This window comes from Ostreococcus tauri (assembly GCF_000214015.3).
Source record: "Ostreococcus tauri WGS project CAID00000000 data, contig chromosome 04, whole genome shotgun sequence".
In the NCBI taxonomy this organism is placed as follows: Eukaryota; Viridiplantae; Chlorophyta; class Mamiellophyceae; order Mamiellales; family Bathycoccaceae; genus Ostreococcus; species Ostreococcus tauri.
Genome location: NC_014429.2, coordinates 586,234 through 609,658, shown reverse-complemented (window position 1 = coordinate 609,658; position 23,425 = coordinate 586,234). Strand labels below are relative to the sequence as shown.

General features: G+C 56.2%; 9 protein-coding genes across 9 annotated transcripts; 3 read left to right on the top strand and 6 right to left on the bottom strand.

Moving 5' to 3' along the window:
• Nucleotides 1-556: 556 nt before the first annotated feature.
• OT_ostta04g03460 (Zinc finger, PHD-finger) lies at nt 557-4,384 on the top strand (the record flags this gene model as incomplete). Its single annotated transcript, XM_022984550.1, has 3 exons — nt 557-678; nt 821-932; nt 1,070-4,384. 3 exons carry the CDS (start codon nt 557-559, stop codon nt 4,382-4,384), a joined length of 3,549 nt encoding a protein of 1,182 aa, XP_022838808.1.
• A 166-nt stretch (nt 4,385-4,550) lies between these two features.
• Nucleotides 4,551-7,037, top strand: OT_ostta04g03455 (Tetratricopeptide repeat; the record flags this gene model as incomplete). The annotated part of the gene is made up of 1 exon (XM_003078834.1): nt 4,551-7,037. One exon carries the CDS (start codon nt 4,551-4,553, stop codon nt 7,035-7,037), a length of 2,487 nt encoding a protein of 828 aa, XP_003078882.1.
• Nucleotides 7,038-7,092: 55 nt separating this feature from the next.
• OT_ostta04g03450 (unnamed product) lies at nt 7,093-7,770 on the bottom strand (the record flags this gene model as incomplete). The annotated part of the gene is made up of 1 exon (XM_003078833.1): nt 7,093-7,770. One exon carries the CDS (start codon nt 7,768-7,770, stop codon nt 7,093-7,095), a length of 678 nt encoding a protein of 225 aa, XP_003078881.1.
• A 146-nt stretch (nt 7,771-7,916) lies between these two features.
• Nucleotides 7,917-16,817, bottom strand: OT_ostta04g03440 (Concanavalin A-like lectin/glucanases superfamily; the record flags this gene model as incomplete). The annotated part of the gene is made up of 1 exon (XM_003078832.1): nt 7,917-16,817. One exon carries the CDS (start codon nt 16,815-16,817, stop codon nt 7,917-7,919), a length of 8,901 nt encoding a protein of 2,966 aa, XP_003078880.1.
• A 247-nt stretch (nt 16,818-17,064) lies between these two features.
• On the bottom strand, nt 17,065-18,009 carry OT_ostta04g03430 (EF-Hand 1, calcium-binding site; the record flags this gene model as incomplete). The annotated part of the gene is made up of 1 exon (XM_003078831.2): nt 17,065-18,009. The coding sequence occupies one exon, from the start codon at nt 18,007-18,009 to the stop codon at nt 17,065-17,067; it is 945 nt and encodes a 314-aa protein (XP_003078879.2).
• A 622-nt stretch (nt 18,010-18,631) lies between these two features.
• OT_ostta04g03420 (unnamed product) lies at nt 18,632-19,252 on the bottom strand (the record flags this gene model as incomplete). Its single annotated transcript, XM_022984549.1, has 1 exon — nt 18,632-19,252. One exon carries the CDS (start codon nt 19,250-19,252, stop codon nt 18,632-18,634), a length of 621 nt encoding a protein of 206 aa, XP_022838807.1.
• A 204-nt stretch (nt 19,253-19,456) lies between these two features.
• Nucleotides 19,457-19,705, top strand: OT_ostta04g03410 (unnamed product; the record flags this gene model as incomplete). The annotated part of the gene is made up of 1 exon (XM_003078830.2): nt 19,457-19,705. One exon carries the CDS (start codon nt 19,457-19,459, stop codon nt 19,703-19,705), a length of 249 nt encoding a protein of 82 aa, XP_003078878.2.
• Nucleotides 19,706-19,847: 142 nt separating this feature from the next.
• OT_ostta04g03400 (unnamed product) lies at nt 19,848-20,705 on the bottom strand (the record flags this gene model as incomplete). The annotated part of the gene is made up of 1 exon (XM_022984548.1): nt 19,848-20,705. One exon carries the CDS (start codon nt 20,703-20,705, stop codon nt 19,848-19,850), a length of 858 nt encoding a protein of 285 aa, XP_022838806.1.
• Nucleotides 20,706-20,853: 148 nt separating this feature from the next.
• OT_ostta04g03390 (Immunoglobulin-like fold) lies at nt 20,854-23,255 on the bottom strand (the record flags this gene model as incomplete). The annotated part of the gene is made up of 2 exons (XM_022984547.1): nt 20,854-23,070; nt 23,190-23,255. The coding sequence occupies 2 exons, from the start codon at nt 23,253-23,255 to the stop codon at nt 20,854-20,856; spliced, it is 2,283 nt and encodes a 760-aa protein (XP_022838805.1).
• Between the last annotated feature and the right edge of the window lie 170 nt (nt 23,256-23,425).

Genomic DNA, 23,425 nt, shown 5'->3' with positions numbered 1-23,425 from the left:
GTCCGATTCGCTCGTCACGCATTCCTCGGCATCGCGCGCTCGTCGCGCTCGCGCTCGCGCTTCGACGCGCGTCGACGCGCGACATCGCGTCCCGAGCGAGACGACGTCGAGATCGACGCCCGCGAACGCCCGAGCGGGTCCAGCGCGCGCGCGCCGTCGTCGTGTGCGGCGCGTCGTTCGCGCGCGCGGGCGCGAGGGCTGGACGCGCGCGCGCGCGGTCGAACCCCGTATACAAGGTGATTTCACGCCATCACGCCATACCTGTGACGTATACAAGCCCTCGATACGAGGAGCAAAGACCCGCGACGTTTGAACCCCGCGCGCGCGCGACCGACGAACGACGCGCGCGCGCGTCAGTGTGGCAAGCTCTCGCGGGCGCCGCGCTCGATTCGTCCATCGTCGTTCGCTCGATAATTTCCCGCGCGCGTCGAGGGCGAGCGCGGACGGTGCTCGACGTCGCGCGGTTGAGACGCGCGGGAGATCGCGCCTCGAACCCCACGCGGGCACGCGCTTGGAGGGGCTCGTTCTTGAATCGTGATTCGAGAATTCGATCCATATGTCTAGCGCGAACGGGGGGAATGGCGCGCGCGGCGCGAACGCGAACGGCTCGCAGCATCGATGGCGGACGTGGCAGAGCGACGAGGATATTCCGCAGCGGAAGATCCTGATTCAGCACATGTACGTGGCGAGACGAGGGAGAAAACGGGCGCGAATGGGCGATCTTGCGCGATGGGGTTTAGGGCTTGAAGGACGCGCGCGACGACGAAGCGCGTGCAAGACTTGATGAATGACGACTGACTGACGCATTTTCTTGACGCAGTCTGCGAGTTTTCAAACAGAGAAAGCCTGAACTCACGAATGAGTGGAAGCATAAGCTTCCGGACTTCGTGCTGCGACTGGAGGAGGCAGTGTATCGCGGTGCTCGCAGCAAGGTGCGCACATTTGAATTCGCACGTCGATTCGACGCCCTTTCGACGATTTCGCGACGACGTTTCGACCCGTGGCGAGTGTACTGACAAAACTATCACTCGACTGACATCGCGTCGCCATCACGACGGCCGCTTTGTAGGATGAATATTGCGACAAGGCGACATTGGAAGCACGCCTGCAAGCTGTCGCTCGAATCATGATTCAGCGTCAAGGAATGCAACAGGGGCGAGGGGGGGCCGGGACGAGTGCTGCTTCTCGGCAGCAAATGGGAGCATTGTTTCCTGGTATGGGGGGTGCGATGCAGCAACCGGTTCCGGGGCAGGCACAGGGGATGATGGGCGGTAACGGGATGTTACCGAATGGGGCGCCGATTCTTCGCGGCGCTGCGGCGCAAGGTGCGGCGTATATAGGAGGACAGCAGCAAATGATGGCGGGTGTGCCACCGGGGACAATGATTCCAACGCCAGGTGCAGGTGGTGGACAGATCAAGTCGGAACCTGACGTGCCGACAGGGCGCGCAAGGCCGGCTGCGAAGGGCAAAAAGCTCACGAAGGCTCAGCAAGCGCAGCTGGCCGCACAGCAGCAACAACAAATGGCTCAGCAAGCTGCGATGAGACACGGTGGACAGGGTAATGTGACGAACTGGCGCGATATCAGCGACGAACAGTTGCGTAAGGCGTACATCGTCAAGCAGCAGCGATGGCTGCTGTTTCTTCGTCACGCGAGCAAGTGCCAAGCTAGGCACGGTGAGTGCCCATACACTCCGCACTGTCACGTGGCGAAGCAGCTATGGGAACACGTGTTGAAGTGTACTCTGCCGCAATGCAATTATCCCCGTTGTCTAGCATCACGAGAGCTCCTCAAGCATCACCAAACGTGCAAGGATGCCAGGTGTCCAGTGTGTGGACCGGTTCGCAACGCCATGCTCAAGCAACGACAGCAAGCTGAAATGGCGCACGGTAACAAGCGCATGAAGTTGGATGATGATCCGCACAGAGGGCAACAAGTGGTGAAGGGGTCGAGTGGTTTGAACAAGGATCGCAAGCCTGGTGGAGAAGGCACCTCCTTGATGGAGTGCTTCACTCCAGAAGAGATTCGTGTGCACCTCTCTTCGCTGCGCCTTGCTGACAAGGAAAAGATTCAAGGGCAAGGGCAACCAAGCGCTCGCCAACTTCACAAGGAAGCCGAGCGAGCCGTGCTCAATGCCGAGAGTGCTTGTCGTGCCTGTGGTGTCGAACGCTTGACGTTTGAACCGCCGCCGCTTTACTGCTACAGTTGCGTCACGCGCATCAAGCGTGGACAAGTATACCATCATGCGCCCACCCTCGGAGGCGAAACCAGACGAGACGCGTGGTGTAATCCGTGCTTCAACGGGATTCAAGGTTTCGTCGACGTCGAGGGCCAGCGCTTCCCGAAGCAAGCTCTCATCAAGAAGAAGAACGACGACGACTTGGAGGAGCCCTGGGTGCAGTGCGACTACTGCGAAGATTGGTATCATCAAATCTGTGTCTTATTCAATGGACGTCGTAACGAAGGCGGTGAGGCCCCGTTTACGTGCCCGAACTGTATTTTGTCGCAGTTGGAAAAGGATGAGCGTCAAGTCACGAAAGAGCGTCCTTCGTCTCAGCAACCGGCGAACTCGCTCCCGAAGACGAAGATGTCCAACTTTCTGGAAGAGCGACTCGCAACGGTGCTCGCGAACGAGCGCGAAGCGCGCTCGAAGCAGTTGGGTGTTCCTATTGATAATGTTCCCACCGCGGAAGGCTTGACGATCCGCGTCGTCTCTCAGACGATGAAGCAGATGGATACCAGGTCACATTACTACTCGCACTTCAAGGGTGAAGGGATCCCAATGCATTTTGCGTATCGCTCTCGCGTCATTCTCTTGTTCCAGAACCTTGAGGCTGTGGATGTTTGTCTGATGGCTATTTATGTGCAGGAATACGATGACGAATGCCCCGAGCCGAACAAGCGAAGGATTTACCTTTCTTATTTGGACTCTGTCAAGTATTTCCGACCCGATAACGTCACAGTCGCGACGGGAGAAAGTTGTGCTCTGCGCACGTACGTGTATCACAACATTCTGGTCGCGTACTTGGACTACGCCAAGGCGCGTGGATTCACTTCTTGCTTCATTTGGGCTTGCCCTCCGTTCCAGGGTGACGACTACATCTTGTACTGCCATCCTAAGGTTCAAAAGACGCCGAAGGCTGACAAGCTGCGAGAGTGGTATATGAAGATGTTGCGCTCTGCTCAACAAGATGGAATTGTCCTGTCCACTTCCAACGTATACGACGAATTCAGGCTTGGCAACCAAAATCACGACATCAGGAACGCTACAGAATACCCATACTTCGATGGTGATTATTTCTCCGGTATCGTTGAGGACTGGATCCCGACCATCATGAAGGAGCTCGAAGAAGCGAAGAACATCGAAGCAAAGACGAAGTCGTCGACCGTGAAGATCAGCGCTCGTAAGGCCGCTAAGGCGAAGAGTGGTCTTCTCTCCGCGGATGCCGAGCTGAACAAGGAGCTCATGAAGAAGCTTGGTTCGACGATTAGTAACATGCGGAACGATTTTATCCTCGCTCACATGGCTCACCAGTGCTTGAGCTGCCGCAAATACATCGCCGGCGCCACGCGACACTTCGCCACTGAGGGAACGCCTCTGGTGTTGTGCCAAGACTGCAAGGACTTCGAAGACGCTTTACCCGAGCACGAAAGACGCTACACCGGGCGCAAGCTCAGCAGTGAAGAGTGCCCTGAGCTTGTCACGCTTACGAAGGAGGAGAAGGAGGAGGAAAAGTTGGAAAGCGAGTTCTTTGACACGCGTCAAGCCTTCTTGTCCTTGTGCCAAGGCAATCACTTCCAATTCGACTCTCTTCGTCGTGCCAAGCACACGACGATGATGGTGTTGTATCACCTGAACAACCCGTCGGAGCCTGCGTTCGTGGCTTCTTGTAACGTGTGCTCTCGCGAGCTCGAGCCCGGCAAGGGATGGCGTTGCGAGACGTGCGCCGATTTTGACATTTGCGATAATTGCCGCATCCGAGTCGGTCACCAGCACCCGCTCATGCGCCAAGGCCGCGTCGCTGGCGATCGCACGGCGATGTCGCAGGCAGAGCGCGAAAACCGTGCGGCTCAAATTGAGCGTACGATGGAGTTGCTCGTCCACGCGTGCAACTGCCGCGACCCGAAGTGCGACAACAGCAACTGCCCAAAGATTAAGCACCTTCTCAAGCACGCGTTCTCGTGCACCATCAAATCCGCGGGCGGGTGCCAACTCTGTCGAAAGACTTGGACGCTTTTGCAAATTCATTCCAAGCAGTGCATGGATGACAATTGTCCCGTGCCCAAGTGCAAAGACCTCAAAGAGTACCGCAGGCGTACTCAAGAACAAATCGAGGAGCGTCGGCGTGAGCAGTACCGCCTCTACCTCAACGCCGCGCGATGATGGTAAACCCGTCGCGCGAACTTCAAAAATCAGTTTAGCCACACACACGCGTGTAAACCACAGCAAAAGTAGCATCGAGACGTTCCTCTTTGGCTTCGTGAGTCGCGAGCGAACGAAACGCCTCGCAGCCTACAGTCCGCACTCTCTCACGCGAGACTTTCTCGACATGCGCGACGCCGACATAGACGCGGACGGCGACGCCCCCGACGATCACACGCGTGTACCAGCCTTACGCTTCCGTACCTCGACGCAAGACGCGGACACGGACGAGGACGAGGAGTCGGCGAGCGATTCCGAGCTCGCGAATGAATTCGACGGTTTAGAGCTCTTACGAGCGGGTTCTCTCGCCGATAAGGTCGTCGCGTACGAACGTTCGACGAGCGGGAACGCAGCTGTGGTGAGCCGGGACGCGCGGACTATGCTGGAGGAGCTGGAGGAGGCGAAACGGAACCCCACGGTGGCGGCATTCCTGCGCATGGGCGAGACGGGCGACGCGGGGAAGCGACGAAGGCGACATCGAAGGCGAGCGACTGGAAAGTCGAAGCCGATGAACGAGGCGAATGAGTTGATAAGTGATGCAACGATATTGTATGCGCGAGGGGCGTACGCAGACGCGGTGATTAAGCTGCACGCGGCGATCGTTAAGGCGCCGAACGCGAGCGAACCGTACGAGCAGTTGGCGCTCGTGTACGAGGAGATGGAAGATTTAGAAAAGGCGCTGGATTGTTACTCGATCGCCACTGTGCTCAAACGTGGGGTCGACCCGTCAATGTGGTATCGCATGGCGACACTCGCGGTGAATGTGAACAAGAAGGAGTATGCGTTACACTGCTTGGCGCGAGCGGCGAGATCGGATCCGCGAAACTACGAGAATAAGATGGACCAAGCGACTCTGTATTCTGAGCTCGGCGACACGAAGAAAGCGATAGAGCAGCTCGAGTGGGTACTTAGAGATGACTTACCTCCTTTAGATGGCGCCATCTTGCGAGACGCGACGGTATTTCTAGCAAAGCTGTACTACGGCGCGGAGTCGCGTGAGAAGGCGGAATACGCATTGGAGCGCTTGTTGGAAAGACATCCTCAGCACGTAGACGCGACTGTGGTTAACATATTGATCGAGTTGAAGATTGAGTTTCGCAAATACTCTGAGGTGCTAGATATCGTCAAAAAAGCACACGCAACCATCGTAGAGCACATGGACAACGGTGAGCTGCCGTTGGACATTTCAGTGAAATTGGGACAGTGCCAGCTGTATGAAGGGCAGATAGAGGACGGTTTGAGGCGAGTCGATGAGCTCTTGGCGCATCAAGTGACGGAGTTCGACGATTTGTTCTTCGACTGCGGGAATACGCTGATGGACGTCGGGCTCGCCCTGAAGGCGGAAGAAGTTTTTCGCCCACTACTGTCGCTTGAGGCATACGACAACGTAGAACTCTGGCAACGAATAGAGCGGTGTATCGAGCAGTCACAAGGTTTGTTCGCCGTGATAGAGTTCTATGATTCCATGCACGACAAGCATCCGAGTGATGTGTTCATCGCCGTGTCTCTCGCCGACGCTCTTTCACGCTGTGATGACGACCTGGAATCTCTGAGCAGAGCTCGCTCACTCGTCTCGAACTTGGACGATGTCGAGGTTCAGAAGTACGGCATCTCACTTCGCGTGACCGCGTTGCAAAGAAAACTTTTGAGCGACGAAGAACTGACAGTGATCATTCCGTCTGCGCTGAAATTACTGGATGACTTGATGGATCAGAGATCGCAACGAAAACTTCAACGAGTGGGTCAGGCAAACGACACTTATGTTGACGACAACGTGAGGATCTCTGACAACGATGTATTCGCCACCATTATCAGTGGCGCAGAGATTGCGATTCGACTCGGCAGACATGACGATGCCGCGAAAATCGTGACGAATGCTCTGTCATTTTCGGCAGGGAGCGTCTTGACACGTGAACAGACGGCGACTTTGCGCTACCTGAAATCATTGGTATCCTACCAAGCCGGAGACTTGCAGGAGGCTTCGGCCAACTGTCGAAGTGTTCTTGAAGTGTTCCCGGCATCTGTGACGGTTTGGAATATGCTCATGCAAATGGCTGTTGACTATCCGCGAGCGCTGAGCGTGGGCACATCCAAGCTTGCGAAGCGGCTCGTCGCGAACAGCGTAGACAACACAGTGAGAGCGCGCCTCGTTCCACTCATGGCTTCGGGATACGTACACACTTGGAACAAGAAGTGGTCTATAGCGATGCACGATTTTCTCACTGCCCTGACGCTCGCCCCGAACGATCACGAGGTCACGCTTGCTGCGGCTATTTCTCTTCTTCACATGGCCACCAGGAACTCAAACGAGCAGCAGCGGCACGCGTTGGCGCTTCGCGCTATCGTTCTCCTCGAGCGCACTGCTGACCTGAATTCAGCGCATCCGCAAGAGGGATTGTACAATCTAGCCAGAGGGTTACACCATCTCGGCTGGTCGCATCTCGCCCGTCGACTGTACGAGCGTTGCCTCGAGGCACCGGTCACTGAGGTCGAAGGCGATGGTGCAGCTGTCGATTTGAAGCGAGAGGCAGCGTACAATCTGTCGTTGATTTATCGCAAGTCGAACGCGCACGGATTAGCGAGAGACATTCTCCGCAAATACATGACGGTTTGATCGAAGATCTTGTACAATCGCTATAACATACGTCCTATTCGCGCCCCATTCTAACTTACTTCTCCCGCTGAAACAGTCCAGCGAGGCGTGAAGCGAGCCCCGATGTCGTGGACGGCACCCTTCGTAACGTCGGCACCGGCGCCACCGCTCTCGCTTGAATTTGTGCCCTGAGATTCTTTACCTCGGTCTCGAGGTGCGCGATCTTCTTCGCCTGTTCCGCGATGATCGAGCACAATTTTATCACCTCAGCGTTTCGTTCTGCGTCCGCCGTCTCTGACACGTGCATCCTCGGCGACAGCTCCCCGATCATACTCCCGAACATGTCCAACCCGCTTTCCGGCGGTTTCGTCGTCGCCGTCGCCAGCGTCTCCAGCCTCGGGCTCTTCATCGACGACAACGGTCTCGGTGTCTTCGGTTGCGGTCCGTATTTGCGTTGATTCATTATGTACGTCGTCGTGTTCGCTGGTTTTTTCGGCGTCGGCCGTCGCTTCTCGCTCGACACGACCTTCTTCGTCGAAGACCCCTTCGGTTTCTTCACTCCGCTCGACGGCGTCTTCGATTTCGGCGTCTTGGGCGTCTTGACGAGGATTGTTTCGTCTTTCGAGGTAATCTTCCCCCTCTTCTTCTCCGGCGTTTTCGCGAGCGCCGCCCTGGTGGTCGCACGCTGCGACGCCGGTACCTTCTTCTTCGCGCTCCCGGTCTTCTTCACGCCGTGTTTTGTCTTTTTCGTCATCGCATCGACGACGCGCGCGATGCGCAGTGCCGGTTGTGTTAACGTGCCGAGTTTGGCGGTTAGAGGTAACAACCGGGATGGGTTTGCACGGGACGGGCGCATCGAATTACGGGACATGGTGCGGTGTGTCTGCGTGTACTACTACATTACATTGATGTCCGCTCGCGATCGGCTAGCGCGGGGGCCCAGAAGCAGGTTCGACCGTCGACAAGGCCGACGAGGAGACACTCGTCTCTGCCGACGGTTTCCATAAAGGCGATGCCGACGTTGGCGACGTTGATCTGAGATCGGACGGATAAGTCGTGCGTTGTGCGCACAGTGATGTCACCGCGGCGATTTCCGGTCAGAATATGACGCTCGTCGCGCGTGACGCGGAACGATTCAAAGGCGTCGTGTCGGTTGTTCGTACGAGCAAGCGTTGCTCCGTTGACGTCGTGAACAGACAGCGCGCCAGAGGAACCACACGCGCACACGACGAGAGACGACCGCGAAAGCAATGCTACCGACGACGGAACAGCTTCGTTCGAAGGACGTTCCAGCGCGCGAACTATGCGACCGTCCCGAATATCGTGAAGAATGAGAGTGCCGTCAACGCTCGCACTCACGGCCAGGTTGAGTTTTGAGCAGACGTCAACACACGTGATGGCCTCGTCGTGACCGAAGCAAATCAGCCTCGGCTCCGCCTTGATGACGCGAGAAAGACCTTTCGAGAGTCCCCAGCCCCCTTGAGGGACAGTTATTTCCCAGACTGCGAGCGTGGTGTCGCGACTTCCCGTGACGACGATGAGTTGCCGCATTTGCTGTGCGCTTTCATTCCAACTTCTGGAATTGCCTCGTTCACACGTGGCGAGACATGTCGTCACGTCTCGATGTGCGCTTATCCGTTGTGACTCGCGCCCCTCGTCAACGTCGAAAATACGCATACTGCGATCCCAGTGACCGACGCTCAGCAATAGCTTGCCGTCAATCGCAATGTTGACTGTTTGCGAGGTTGCGAGAGAGTCAGATCCGAACTCATCGATGCGTTTCACAGTCGCCGATTCGGAGTCCAATGCGTACGGCGCGGCGCCGTGCATGTTCCCTGTGGTACAATTGACACCGGGCGTACGCAACCGATAGGTTGAAACGAAACCATCACGTGTTACCGTGGCGATGCTCGAGCCGTAAGAGCGAATGCAAACGACAGTTTGACTTTGAGTATGTGGCATGACCGCAGTAGCGAATGACAAGGATTCAGGAGATCGTGAGACAATATGCTCACTTGGAGGACAGCATGAACGCTCGGTGTGCGGTCGCCTGAAAATCTGGGTCGGTGTTTGGCCAAAGTTGATTATTTGCGTTTCGATAGCCTTTCGTTGGTCTTCGTCTTCTAAAGCGTCTAAATCGACGGCTCCCTCGTATGTGAGGTAGTAGAACACGTTAAAACGCTCAACTGCTGCTTCGCCGCGTTGAGCGTGACCGAAAATCAAATCGATCCATTTGTGCAAGTTCTGACTGACGTATTCTGACTCAAGTGCTTCGCGCATGATGCGCGTGAACTCATGTCGCGAACCCTTCGCCCACGCTGGCAGCACGACATCGCTGACTCTCGCGCCATCTTGTCGCACCCCGAGTCTCAAATCATTACTATTCGCCAAGAACTCGGAAGAGTAATAAAATTCCGGGATCAGCTCCTTCACGTCAGCCATTGATTCGGTGCACCCCTTGAACGTTTCGGCGATGGAGTGAAACAGCCTATCTGCCCTGTCAAACCTATCTCCTTGAAGCGAACGCGCCAACTTTGTGAACGGTTCTAATCGCAGCAGGAAGTAAAGCACAATTGGAGATGATGAGTAGTGGCTCCCGTAATGGAACGGTGGTGTATCGGGGTCATCGAGCAATGAATTGAAGCGCTCGACAAAACTCCTGAGCCGTTCATCGTTGAGCGCACCGACGGGTTTACTGAGATCGCGATACACCGAAACGTCGTTCAAATCGATCGATTCGGCATCATAATCCCTCAACACCCACGGAAACACAGGATACTGACTCAAGTCGTGCAAAGTCCTCCCGGCGAAGACGTTCAACGCCATGATGTAATCAAACGTGCTCAGCAGCCGGCGCCTCCAGAGCTCTTTTGCGCGTTCAGCAGCCTCAGCCTTTGCCCGTCTGTTCATCAATACCGCACCAGCAGCCGATGCAACGCGCGATGCTGCATAACGAGCGGCGCGTTTGCTGTCGAACGCGAAAAATGCGCTAGTGCGATCTGAGCAATGTATCTCAAATGCCCTGTGTTGAAGGCGATACCGCATGTGATGCACTTGCTCGATATCACTGAGGCTCCACCTCCAAAAATGTTTACGATGGCCCTTCGCGCTCTCGTGGGTTCTGTCAGCAGCGAACACAATTGCATCACGACTGACGTTGAGTTTACCAGGTACTGTATGCGTCAACGTCACGAGAATCGCTCCACTACTGAAAATCACCTTGCTCTTATTGTGCATAGCGTGCTCTTTGTCAACAGCGAGCTTCGCCGCAAGCTCGTCTGTGATATCGTCAGCTTCCGTGAGTTCTTTATCGGCGCTCATACTGTTCCACTTCCGACCCATTCCGGCGAGGCGTACTGATTGAATATCTTCCACTTCTGAGATCGAAATTTGCTCGCCGCCCTTCTGATTGTCTGCGTATTGCGTGAAGCTGTAATCTCGCTTCAATCGCGCGCGTCGCATTGCAGAATCCTCGGACTTGTCCAACTTCCAGTGTATGGTCGCATCGCTGCTTCCAAGCGCCCAAGCACCGCGTTCCCCTTGGAGGCCATGTAAGATAGATGACCATCGTCGATCCAACATATCACAGCGTTCGTCAAAAGTGAGACGCTGCATCGCTCGACGCGCGCGTTCGCGTTCACTCACGGGAGTGACCTTTGACTTGCGCGTTTCTAAAAGCGCCGTTTCGGCCTGTACTTGTCTCTGTTCGTCGCGTGTTCGTTCAGCGAGGAAATTTTCACTGACTTTGGCGCGTAACTCTTTCACTTTTCGTGCTTCTTTGACTTCATTCACCGCTGCGGCGGCAACTTTCTGCTCCGATATTAAGTCTCGACCATCCAAATGAGCGGATTGCTCGATGCTTTCGCAGTCAGACAGAAGGAACCTTCCAACCTCGCAAGATAAACGAACTAGATTCGATACGATGTTTACGCGCGCTCGCATGTCCTCGTCTTCACTCGCCTTGCCAAGTTCTACAAAACGTATCAAGTCAGCGATGAACAAATGGGCCCTGTTACTCATCAGCGTCGTATCCATCGATTTTGCGTCACTATCGACGGTAAATGGGGCCAGGAAGGATGGTAGCAACCCGGTGCACTTGTTCATCATGGATTCCAAACCTTCAAGCGAGCCTGCTCGTACGTACAGTAGAGCTAGCTTGAAGCCCATGCCTTGACAACCCTCGCGCAATGCTTCGACTGAGTGAATGCTGTCAAAATCGTCCTCACGATTTGCAGAGAATGGTAAATCGCGCATCATACTTCTCGCTCGTCGATGCAGTTTTTGCGCGATGTTCGCATTCTTCGCAGTGTCCTTGATCTCTTCCGCGCTCTCCAAAGCTTGCCCAGGTGGCGAGATGATGTCGAGTAGATTCCACAAGCTGTCATAAAATTTCCAAGACAGTCTATCGATCGCCTTCACATCACTCGCTGCATTCGGCACGCCGAGCATTGCTGATGCGGACGCGGTATCCGATATGATTGAATCGAAGATTGGCAATAACTTTGCGAGGTTGCGCCGACAGATGGGCGATTCGACGCTATTGACTTCAGACCAGTCTTCTTGATCATTCGCAGAGCTGCGGCTGGGAATCACGAGAGATAGTAAATCTGTCAACAGAGCGAGTGCCAAATTGGAATCGTCAGCGAGCACGCCGCGTTTGATCAAAATGTCAACAACGCCGAGCGTATTCGATACGTGGCGGTGGCCGTCCTCGGTTCGCAGTACAGAGTGCGCGAGAAGAGCAGTGATCAACCGACAACCCATGGACCTTTCTTCTGATCGGATTGGGTCGCCATCATCACGAAGGATCGGTAGAATCCAGGCCTGCCATCCGCGCTGACCAAGCACAGCTTGAGCGTTCACACTAGCGCCCTCAACAAGTTGAAGAAGCAACTCAAGAACGCTCAACCGCATCTCGGGATCATCGCAGACATTCATCAGTCGCAGTAAAACTCCCGCGGCGCCTGCGTTGACGATTCCCGGTACACCAACCTCATTTAATCCTTTATCCCTAAGCGGGTCACTCTGTCTTTGCACCTTCGAAAACAGTCTACCCGCCGCAGCCCGTAGACTTGAACTGCGACTAATTTCTAGTTTCTCCGCAACTTTTTCTGCTGGCAACGCCTGACCTCCGAGCAGGAGCTCGAAGAGCGCGGGTCGAGATTCCGCAATATCGAGCGGGAACTGTTCTAAAGCGTTCGCAATAGCTGTGAAAAAACCAATCTCAAAGTCTTGCCCAGTCGTTGGCGTGAGCTTTGCACCGAGTGTCGCCGTCAGCGCTCCTGCAGCCGCACCAAATGCGGCTGAGAGGTGCGATGATGCACTCATTGGTGTTTCCAGCGGAGGCATGAGAGTCGCCAACCACAACAACGCGAACGATCTCACTCGCTTGGAGCTCCTACTCAACGGCGACAGCACTAGAAGAGGACCGCCGTGTCGAGTGAATGACTGGTAAAATGCGGCTTGTAATGACTCGCCTGGTTGCATGCAGTTCACAAGCCATCGGAGGACGTCTCCGACAACATCTTCGTCAGCACAGTCTTCAATCACACTCACGATTGTCTCAACCGTCTCCTCGACGACTTGGACATGTGCACTCATCACCAGGATCTTCAAAACGTCGAGTAACATTCGTCGCCGAGAGGAGCCACTTTCTCCCGGCGAAAGCTCAAGAGCATCGATGAGATCGCTCGTTGGCAAGTGGAAGCGCAACCCTTCTGCGTGCTGGGACGCTAACGATGCAAGATATTCACCGTGCGCCTTTTGCGTCTTAGCATCAGCCATGGACCAAAGATGCAGATCTAAAACAACTCGCGCCGATACTGACTCATTTTCGATACCAGCAGCACGTCTAAGTCGATCCAAGGCTGTGAGTAAATCTGGGCTTAGCAGTGTGCTCGCGTTCTCTCGTAAGAGATTCGCGATAAGTGCGTATCCATCAATAGACGTTAAAGTGAACTGATTCAGCCTATTCCCATCCAACAGAGAGATCAAGAGACAAATACCTTCGCATACAAGCTCAGCACGCCTAGATTCTTCGACGTGTTTGACGACTTCGGAAAATATGGGAAGTACAACTTGCACGCCTCCGAGGCAGTGCACAACATCTCTTGCAGATCGCGTAACGCACACTTTTGCACCTCCTATCATATCATATTCATTTGATCCGTGCAAATCGAGCAACTGCGACATTCGCCCACCCTCGGTAATTGCATTGATGTTAAGTATACAATGCTCCGCGAGATAATCGCGAGTGTCTCTGGCTTCGATCGCACTCATGCCAACCGCGGCAAGAATACGCTCGGTTTGCGATTCTGTCGATTTGAAACGCCCAGCGTACTCGGAACCGAGAGCGTGGATAATCGCGATTGCCGGTTGTGATATGGCATCGTCAAATATATGCGTTGAACCCAGTTGGCCGAAGAAAGGCGCCACCTTCACATGCGGATCCTTCAAACTCGTGTCAAACGTCACGGATGCGATTCGACAGTGGGAAAATGACTCAGTGGACTTGACAGGAAACCGAAGTTTCGACTGAGCGACCATGTCAGCCCCGATGAATACTCGTACGATCGGCTGTGACATCCGAACCGGAAGGTGTACCAAAGTAAAAAACGTCCACTCATTCTCAAGCAAGTTGAAATCAATCGATACCGTTTCAACGACGCCAACGCTACCACGAATGCCCAAAGTAAGTCTGTGAGCCTGAACTTCCGCGAGAATTCCGTTACCAGAGCCAGACATCATGGTAAATAACGGAATCGGAGCTCCAGAATCTGGAAACTTTTCGATGCGAAACCACATGGATACAGTGTAACCATTTCGTGATGACAATATCAGATTTTTATTGACGTGAATGCCACATCCTGGGCCAGTGAAATCAAAGAAAGTCGATGGACCATATCGTTTCGCTGAATTTTGTAAAATTCGCAAGATCTGCATCTTGTCATCCGTTCCAACCGATTCGCCCTGCAGCACTTCAAATACCCGGCGAACATGCTTTGTTGACAGCGAGAACGTGCTACAATATCCGATAAGTTCAAGCACAGCCTGTCGGCGAGTGTCATCCGTGCTGTACAGCTGAATGAGAAAGTCCAAAACGCCTGCTGCATCGGCAGTCGCCTTTGACGTCACAGATGATGACAACATCAAACGGAGTGCCGCAATGAATTCATCTCTGAGTTCGTCCGTCGCATCGAGCCGTGTGAAGAAACTGAGTAAAATAGCCAATGCCTTCGAATTCCTCAGCGCGATATCACGAGAAGCTCGCTCAAGATGGTATTCACCGTCGATCGCAAAACTCATAAGTGCATCGAAGAGAGGCTTCGAAAGCGTATTTGTCCCTCTAGCGCACTGAATGGCGTCCATAAAAGTGTCGTAGCCGACGGCAACTTCAAAGGTGGCCGCGGCAGAGAATGAGTCGGAAATGAATGCACGAACAGTCCCGATGACATCCAGAGCTACCTGCTCACCTGCATCGCCATCACAGAGTGCCACTATCTGCACGAAATCGGCACCATCTTCAGCTGATATCCAGTCTCGAAGTCCGGCGCCCGAGCCGTTCGGATTATTCAACATTTGACGTAATCCAGACATCATCCCTGTCAGTAATTCTAAATCGCTCGATCTTGCGCGAGGAAGAGCTTGAATGAATCTTCGAATCAATGTCGTCCAAGCTTCCCGCTGAGCACTAGTCACGTGTGTCGAAGGGCCGTGCACTCGACGCCCAATGAGGGATATAGTGGCTGAAATCGCAAAATCGCGAGTGGATCTCGCCCATAGGAGTTCATTAAGTATCAGATCTGGAACACCATCGTTATTCAACGCCGACACAGCAAGCACATCTGGACCGTTCAGACACGCGCTCAGCGCACTTAAAGTCGAGCCTATTGCGACGGATACCGGACGTGCTCCTTCTTGTTCCACATCCGAGACTTCGTCACCGCCCCAGCACTTCAACTGAGCACTGAGTGCGCCGGCAAGTCTACCGGGAGCTTCGATTTCTGATAAAGCCTTGCTCGTGGAATGCGACGAGTCCAACAAAAGGAGCTCTAGTACTCTACAAAACCTCACGACGATCGAAGGCTGCATTGCCCTGCTCGTGACGATTCCTATGAGCACGTTGCATTCAGCAACGCAGTCCGACGTATTTGCGGAGATTCGACAAACTTTTAGCAGCAGCGCTGCTGTTTGAGTTTGAACCCTTCGCCTGAGCATTGAAACACCTTCATCATAGTGCGCGGCGTCATCACTTTCGTTTATCACCGACGGTATCGCCCCGAAAGTATCCACGTCTAGTAAAATGTCCCAAAGTCTAACCTTCCGAAGGGCGTGAATGATCGACGCGTCGAGATCCAGACATCTCGAAAGGAAGTTGATGGCGTACAAACGGATCCGTAGACAACTTACTTCATCAGCGAATTGACTGTAGACGCTCGAGCACGACTCTACGACTGATCCGAGAGTGTACTGAAGCAGTATCTCTCGCGCCTCTTGGCTTGCCCTCCCACTATCCTCATCATCGTCCATATTACACTCGACGACTTGCATGAGCGTTCTGAACACCTCTCCCAGGACTTCACTCTCGTCAACGGTGTCATCACTGAAAAGCGCTGAATCTAAGGTACTTTTGCACCCTCGAGCGCCGAATATGACCGATATCGGACTCTTCGTGCGCGCCGCATCGTCATGGTCCTCGCTCAGTTCATTTGCGCGCCGAATCAGGCGCGTGAGCTGATCGAACATTCCCATCCCCGTTGCGCGCTCGATGTGCGACTTACTACCTTTCAACACACTTACGGACATCTCAAGCGACATCAAACAGGACGCTAAGAGTCCAGCATCTACGTCTACATCGCGTGGAAATACCCCCTTGAAGAACATGTCCAGACCGCCCGCCGCCGCCAAGCTTCGTTGGATGGCTACGTCTTTGTCCATGACGCGACTAATACACACCGACGCCGCGCATTGGATATCGATCGCGATAAAGCGCGAGTCGCCTAACGAACGAGTGGCGACAATCTTCTCGACACGCAGCACCTCAAGCACACCCAACAGAGCGCCACTTTCATTGAACGAACGAAGCGCCCATGAATCATCCACAAAACAAGCAATCACGTTGACAATGCTTGAAATGATGCGTTGTAGAGCATTCATCATCACCTCAGCCTCATTTCTCACGGCACCCGGGGCGGAGTCCGCGGCCGCGCTCATCGTCAACAAATGCTGTGAGCACGCTTTGCACGCGCTCGCGAGTGTTTTACTCGCCTCGAGTTGTTCCATGAACACCCTGTTGTGAGGCGACTTCGCGATCACCTCCAGTCCCCTAAATATTTCTATGCCTAACATGCGATGGCGACGCTCTCGCGCGCCGGCGTCGAGCGATCCGATCAGCGCGCGTTCTAATGTCGCCGGTAGGTTCGCCACTGTCTCCAGCGCCGCCGCAGTTACCTCTCCCGGATGCGCCCTCGCGCACCCGACGTCGACTGTGTGGCTCGAGACGTCAAGTTTCGGCTCCCATCCCGCGTAAACCTCCGCGAATGCGTCGAAGAACGCGCACAGCGCGTCCACACGTCCGTCCTCAACTCCAGCGCCGGACGCGACGCTCCACAGGAAAATCAGTTCCTCGTCCGCGTGCTCATCGAACGTCGCGTGCACGACGCTCGGTACGCACGACGCTTCGCTCGTCACGCAATGATCTTCGTCGTCCGGGCGCTCGCGCGGTTCCTCGCGAGGCAATGGGAGGCGCGTAGACGACGTTGGATTATTCGTCTGCTGCGCCAACCGACGGAGGAAATTCATAGCGCGAACGGCGTCGTAACGACGCGCGACGAAGCGGGACGACCGGGTGCGTGGCTAGCGTCAAGATACAAAGCGCCGGTGGGTCGTCCGCGGCGCCGTGCGGCGCGCGTGGAGATGTGCGGTTGGGCGCGGCGAACAGTTGGCGGGAAAGCAAAGTGTGCACAAAATGCGCGGGTAACGAAGATATCCGTAGACGCGTCTCGTGTTCTTCTAACGATTAAAGTCGATCATCAAGCTGGAGCAGTCATCAAGATGAGGGTTCATCGATGCTAGAGCCCGGGTCGGCGTTCTGTAAGTCGTCGCTTTCGTTGGCGTTCGATTCGAGCTTGGAAGCCATCGGGAGCGTGACACCCTCGCGGTACCATCTCACGAACTCGCTAAAGTTCACCTCCCCAGTCTCGTCTTTATCGAGAACGCGCATGGCCATGTTGACTTCCATTTCGTTCACGGTATCGTGTCCCAGCGCGTTGAGTAAGTACTTCAATTCCGTCGACGAAAGCGTGCCCGATCCGTCGGTATCCCACTCGGAAAAAAGCGCCGCGAGAGACATCGCCTCTTTCGGCTCGATGCCGTAATCCTCAGGCTTGAAACCATATTTCGACTGCGCGTTGCTGTACTCGAAGTAGGCGGCTAGGTTGTGAAGCGTTCCTTTATGTTTGAGGTCAATTAGTTCCGCCTCGGAGTGCAAGGCGTCGCGAAGTTGCGTGAGTATGTTCACAACGTGAACCAACGTCGTTGCACGCTTAAGAGAACTGAGTGGCTGGGTAAAACCGCCAACGACGTGATCTTCGTCACCGATTCGTCGCACCGCGCTCACAAATTTCTTCAAGTTTGACGTTTCGAATCGAACGGTGCTGTAGACGTAAACTCCGAGAATGATAAGGTGCGCCGCCGCTTCCACGGCGAAGATCGCGGCGCCAACGAGCACGCAGAAACCAGCGACGTAGTTCAAGAACGTGGGCAGTAAGATCTCGTATCCAGAGTAATGGACGATGACCGCGAGAGAGAAGAGACTCATGCACAGCGCGACGTTGAAAATGGCCGCCGCGAGCTCGATACCGATCATCCCAAGCGAGCGTTTCGCGACGACCGCTCGTAGATCACCCGGCTCCTTGATTCCCAGATCCACGAACCCTTTCGCGATGAGTCGCGCCGCGCGCGGGCTCAGCGACGTCTGAAGCACGCGCGTCATTTCCTTCACCGCCTCTGCGTCCGATTCCGCCGCCGCGCTGTCATCAGGTGTGCGCCTCATCACTGCGGGATCGATCGCGTTCGCGGTTCCCCGATTCTCCTTCTCGTCTCGCATCGACACGTTTTCTTCCGTCTGGACGCCGATCAACGCGTTCACTTCGTCCGGAATTGATCGCGTCCTGACGCGCGCGCGTCCCGCAGCCCCGCGCCCGAGCGTTCGCGTCGAGGTCTTCCTTACCACCGCACGCGGCACGTGAACGCGCGTCGTCGACGCCCTGAAACGCGTGAAGCCTCCGCCTTGTTCTCGCCCGCGCGCACACGTCAACGATCTCGCGTGGAGCATGGACGATCGTCGGCGAGTGCCGCTTCGTCACCTCGTCTCGTCTCGGTGGTTCGTCGATTCGTATCCTCGATGTCCTCGTGAGATGATGACTGGCCCGCGGGTGGTCAACTTTGACACCATTAAAGCGCGAAATAAAGCGTGAAATCGAACACTTTGACGCACCGCGCCGGGAGAAAGCGCGTCGTGTCCCCGGAGACGTCTCGTCGTCGGTGTGTGTGTTTGAATGTCGTTGTTAAAATCCGGGACTGCATGTCTAACCAATGCGCGAGACGGCTCCTGTTCAGAACTTCTCAAGCCTAATGCAGTTATCGTGATCCTGCGGAGCGAAGATGAGCCCGCTTCCCATGTCTCGACGATCGAGCTGAATTTGATACGGGGCGTACTGTCCCGTCGGCCACGTCGATCCTCGATACCAGTGCGCGACAACCGCGCCTCCGGCCCATCCGTCCTCTCCCGGCCCGATTCTGCACTGCACCCGCGTTCCGATCGCGAAACGCAGCTCATCCGTGGGCACAGGTCCAGGGTCTGGCACCTCCGGTTCTGGTGGCCACGTCGTCGGCGTCCCATTATACCAATCCTCGACGATTTCCATCGGCGGCGCGCGTTCGTCTACGTCGATTTCCTCAACCTCCTCCACCTCGCACGGGATCCCGTACGCCGTCCCGCATCCATCTCGATATATGATTCGCACCACCGTATCGATCGGCGCACACGACGGATCTCCGCACTGAATCTCACTCACGTCGATCACGCACGCGCCGTCGTCGAGGTGTTCCTTCGGGAGCGCCTTGGCCACCCAACCCTTCACGCGCTCGATCGCGCCCTTCTTCACCCGTTTCTTCGCCGCCTCGTTCTCGAGCTCGTTCGCGTCCGTGGTCGGGAGCTTAAACGGCCCCCCCATCATCGTCTTCGCCCGCGCGTCGGCGTCGTCGGCGTCGGCGGTGGCGTCGCGCGCGCGTGTGGCGACGGGCTTCTGGACATTTCTTCCATGGTGTACATCCACGAGTCACGACTCGTGAATGCAAGGACACCACCGGGACGGACGCCCACCGCGCGCGCCGCCGCGCTCGCGCGCATCGCGCGACGCGCGCGCCGTTCGGTCGCGATGGCGTCCTTCGTGAATCGATTGGTGAACTACGTCGTGAACGAACTCGCGGTGAACGCGCTGGCGAACTCGAAGACGTTCCAGCGATTCGCGGTGCGGAGCGACGCGCTCATGCGGGAGGCGACGAGCGGCGAGGCGGCGGCGCTGGCGAAGAGCGCGGCGGAACGGGCGAAGCGAGCGGCGGAGGACGCGGCGAAGGAGTTCATGAAGCAGCGGAAGAGCGGAGGGATGGGGGGTGGAGGGGCCTAGGGGACGCCGCGCCGCGCGCCGGGCGAAGGGAGCGCGGACGCGAGCGGCGAAGGAATAATTTCTCGCGCGGTTCGCTTGTAACACTAACGATTGCTTGATGATGAATACAAGAGATGAATGCACGCGCGCCCGGTGATGAGGGTCAGACGTTGGGGTAGTAGGCGTCCGCGGGAGTTTGGTACGCGCTCGGTCGCGCGGGGGGCATCGACGGCGACTCCCGCGGCGAGCGCCCGTGTTCGAATACGACGACGGTGTCTCGCCGACCGCCTCTGCCAGGAATGTGCACCTCATACGGGCTCGGCTGCGGCGCGCTCGCCGGTGGAGGCGCGGCTGGTGCGGCGCTCGGCTCCGACGTGGGCACCGCCGGCAAGCCACGGAAGCTTCGAGTTGAAAAAAATGGAATCTGCTGCCCGGTGCGTCTGCGATAATGATATATGCGAAACATGTGACACGCGATGGATAGCAATACGAATAGAACCGGCAGCACATACCTGAACGCGGAGTTCTCGGTGAAAGCGCCACTGCTCCCGTTCTCAGTGCCACCAGAAGCTGCACCGAGACCGCAACTCGTGCTCCCGGTTCTGAAGCACAAGTACACGTTGGAGGTGCACAGCGCGTTACCGTTCGAGAGCCCACCGGGTGGAAGACCGCACGTGCCTCTCAAACACAGGCGACGCGGCGCGCTCGGCGCTTGAAAGTTGCTCGAGCACTCGTACTTGGAGCTCCCGACGCACGCGTTCCCGACGCACGAGTTGTAATCCGTATTCGAAGCCAACGTCACGTTACACCGCGTGAGTTCGTACGTTCCCGACGTCCCGTACGTCCCGGGCGAGGCGTAATCGGTTACGACCCAGTCCACGGGGTCGTAAAACGACCCACTGTTGGGCACCTCGGTCTTGAACTCGATGCCGTAGACATTTCCAGTCGAGCAGCACGACCACTGCACCCCGGGGCCCCACTGTGGGTAGTTGAGGTCATTGTCTGCGTGACACGACGCCATCGCGCGCGGTGGCGACGCCGCGCGCGGGCGCGTCACGGAGTACGGCTCATCACTGGTGGAAAAACTGACAGTTGGCGAAGCGGCACAGGTGTGGGATCGGTCGCGCGGTGCGTCGCTATCGTTACACGTCGTCGTAACTCACGTGATATCACTTACTAGGTCGACCAGGATAGTGCGTCTTGTGATCCGCAGCGTACGGCACTTTGAATCCGCAACGCGCGAGCGTGACGCCTTGAGTGGCGATCGAGCCGAGCGCGGTTGTTCGCGAACCATCCATCTTCGCTCCGTGAACGCTCTTTCCGATGGATTGGCCTTCGCAATCAATCACGGCTTTGCCGTCATTCTCCGCCCAGAGTTGGATGACGCGCCCGTGGGAACGAAGATCTCGATTCCCAGGACCCCAGTACGTTCCGTCCTTCAGAATGCAGCGGTCTCGATTGACAGTGTAACCGTAGCCTCTGTTTCCGAAATCTCGAGCGACGCGAGACGCGCTGTATTTCTTGACACTCACCGCAATCCGTGCGGGAATACTCGGCGCATTTTCGCCATCCGCGTTGACGTGGTAATCGCGTGCTCCAGTGAGGGCTGAGTTGATGCATTTCTGAATAGTTGCGTACGGCCGGGACGCAGTTCCGTGCCCGGTCTCATCGCTTCCCGACGGAGATACGTAAATATCCCCGAATAAGAAGTATAGACAACTCTTAGACGGGTGTCCCAAGTCTGGGTTGCTCTGTGTGCCAACGTAGTAGTTCAATCCGCCGTTCATGAACCACCCAGAGCCCTTGTCGAGGTTGTGTCCCGCCAAGGTACCGTCGACGTTTCGAGGCGGGTTAACTGACACCTGACAATCGGCTGGATCGCCCGTATCTCTGCTCCACATCCAATATCCACGGGCCGACGCACTCGCCTGATTATCGCGATACCCCACGTGCGTGGGCGTCCCGCTCACTTCGTTACAGCTGACGGGGCCGCATTTGTTGTAATTGTTGCTCACCTGCACCAAATCTTGGTGCGCAGGTTTGATCGAACCGTCCGAGCCCGCCTTTCCGAGCGCCGGGAGAAGCGAGCCTCGATCCTCGGGACTGTCAGGTACATGTCGTGTTCCCTCCGGGTTCGCCCCCGGAACTCCCTCAACAGCAACTACTTCGTAGGGAGCGCCCGTGATGTTGAACACGCCGTTTACCCAGGAGCCATGCGCTTGCTCCGGATCGAGCTCCGTCTCTCCCTTCCCTTGCTTCGTATACCCTCCAATCGCCGCCGGGTCACCACTCAAAGGAATGCTCCCGCCGGGGTATTGATCCAACCTCGAAGCCGGGCCGAATTCGGGCGTGATGCAACGAATCTCTGTCGTTGACACCCAGCGAACGCGTCCGCCCGGTACACCGACGACGTGTGACACATCATCGCTATCCCACAGTGATTTTCCATTCTCCGGTATCCCGCCGAACTTGCACTTGAGATATTTACTCGGGAGGAAATTGGTACCTTTGACGATTACCTCGGTATTTCCATCGAACGGACCTCGCGCGCCCCACACCGAGGACTGCGTCGTGTAAATACTTGACACCGTCGGCAAGGGATCCGAGTACGTGAAGCTCGCGTACGTGCTGTCATAATTTGTCCCATCGTTGGAAACGTATATCTTGCACGTCGTGTCGGGCACATGCGGTGTGCTCCCGTCGACGCCCACGGGAACGTCCATGTTCGGCGTCTCGAACTCGAGAGCGATGTAACTAAGCCACGTGGGCGTGACCATCTTCGTGAAAGACTCCCCGGACGACGCGATTGAGCCATCTCCATTCAAGTCGATGTCGCACTTCACAGAAACCGTCAATTTAGACCCTGGATAGAAAGTTCCGTACACCTTTCGGGAAGTGGGGAAATGCGTGGACGCGTCCGTCGGTCCTCTGTACACGTCGCTCGCTCCGAGCGTGTTCCCTCCTAAATCTAATCCTACCGCGTCGAGTCTCACTCGTGTTCCACCGATATACGGTCCACTCGTGTTACTCGCCACCCATATCTCGCGATAATTATTCGCGTTATCCGCGCCCCCGTAATATCCTGGCTTTGAGTCGTCGAACTCGTACGCCTCGTACGTCCCAGACCCCTTGATGTACACGTTTGGCATGGCGCTGTACGTCTCACCGTCGTTGGACACCGTGATCCCGGCTATACCCGCCGCCGCGCGTTCGGGCGTCACCACCGTGATCATCGATTTGGACACCCACGTCGCCTGAACCTCGGTTATCTCTGACACGGACGCGAACCGAACCTTCAGTCTCGGCGAGTTCGCGAAACCGCTCCCATAAATCCCGAGCGTCGTCCCACCCTTGGTGTGTCCCTTTGGCGGATGTAACCAATTCACCTACGCGCGCGTCAACGCCCGTTCGTCTCGACCGTCAGTCTCTCGTCATCGATTCTCGCCTCCGTCCCGCGTCTCCTCCGTCGCTCGCCGTCTTCTCCGCGCGTCTTCTCCGCGCGTACCGTCGGCGGACGCATCGCCTGGTTCCGTTGCCCACTGACGACGACGCACGGCATCCAGAGCGTCATCGCGAGCGTCATCGCCGCCGTCGAGCGCCATCGCGCGGTCGTCGTCGAGCTCGCGCGTCGACGCGACACGCGTCCCGCGGCCCGAGTGTTCGCCATCACCGTCCGCGTCGTCGCGCGCACGTCCGCGTTCGCGCGTCGACGCGCGCGCGCGCGCACCGAGATCGACGGCG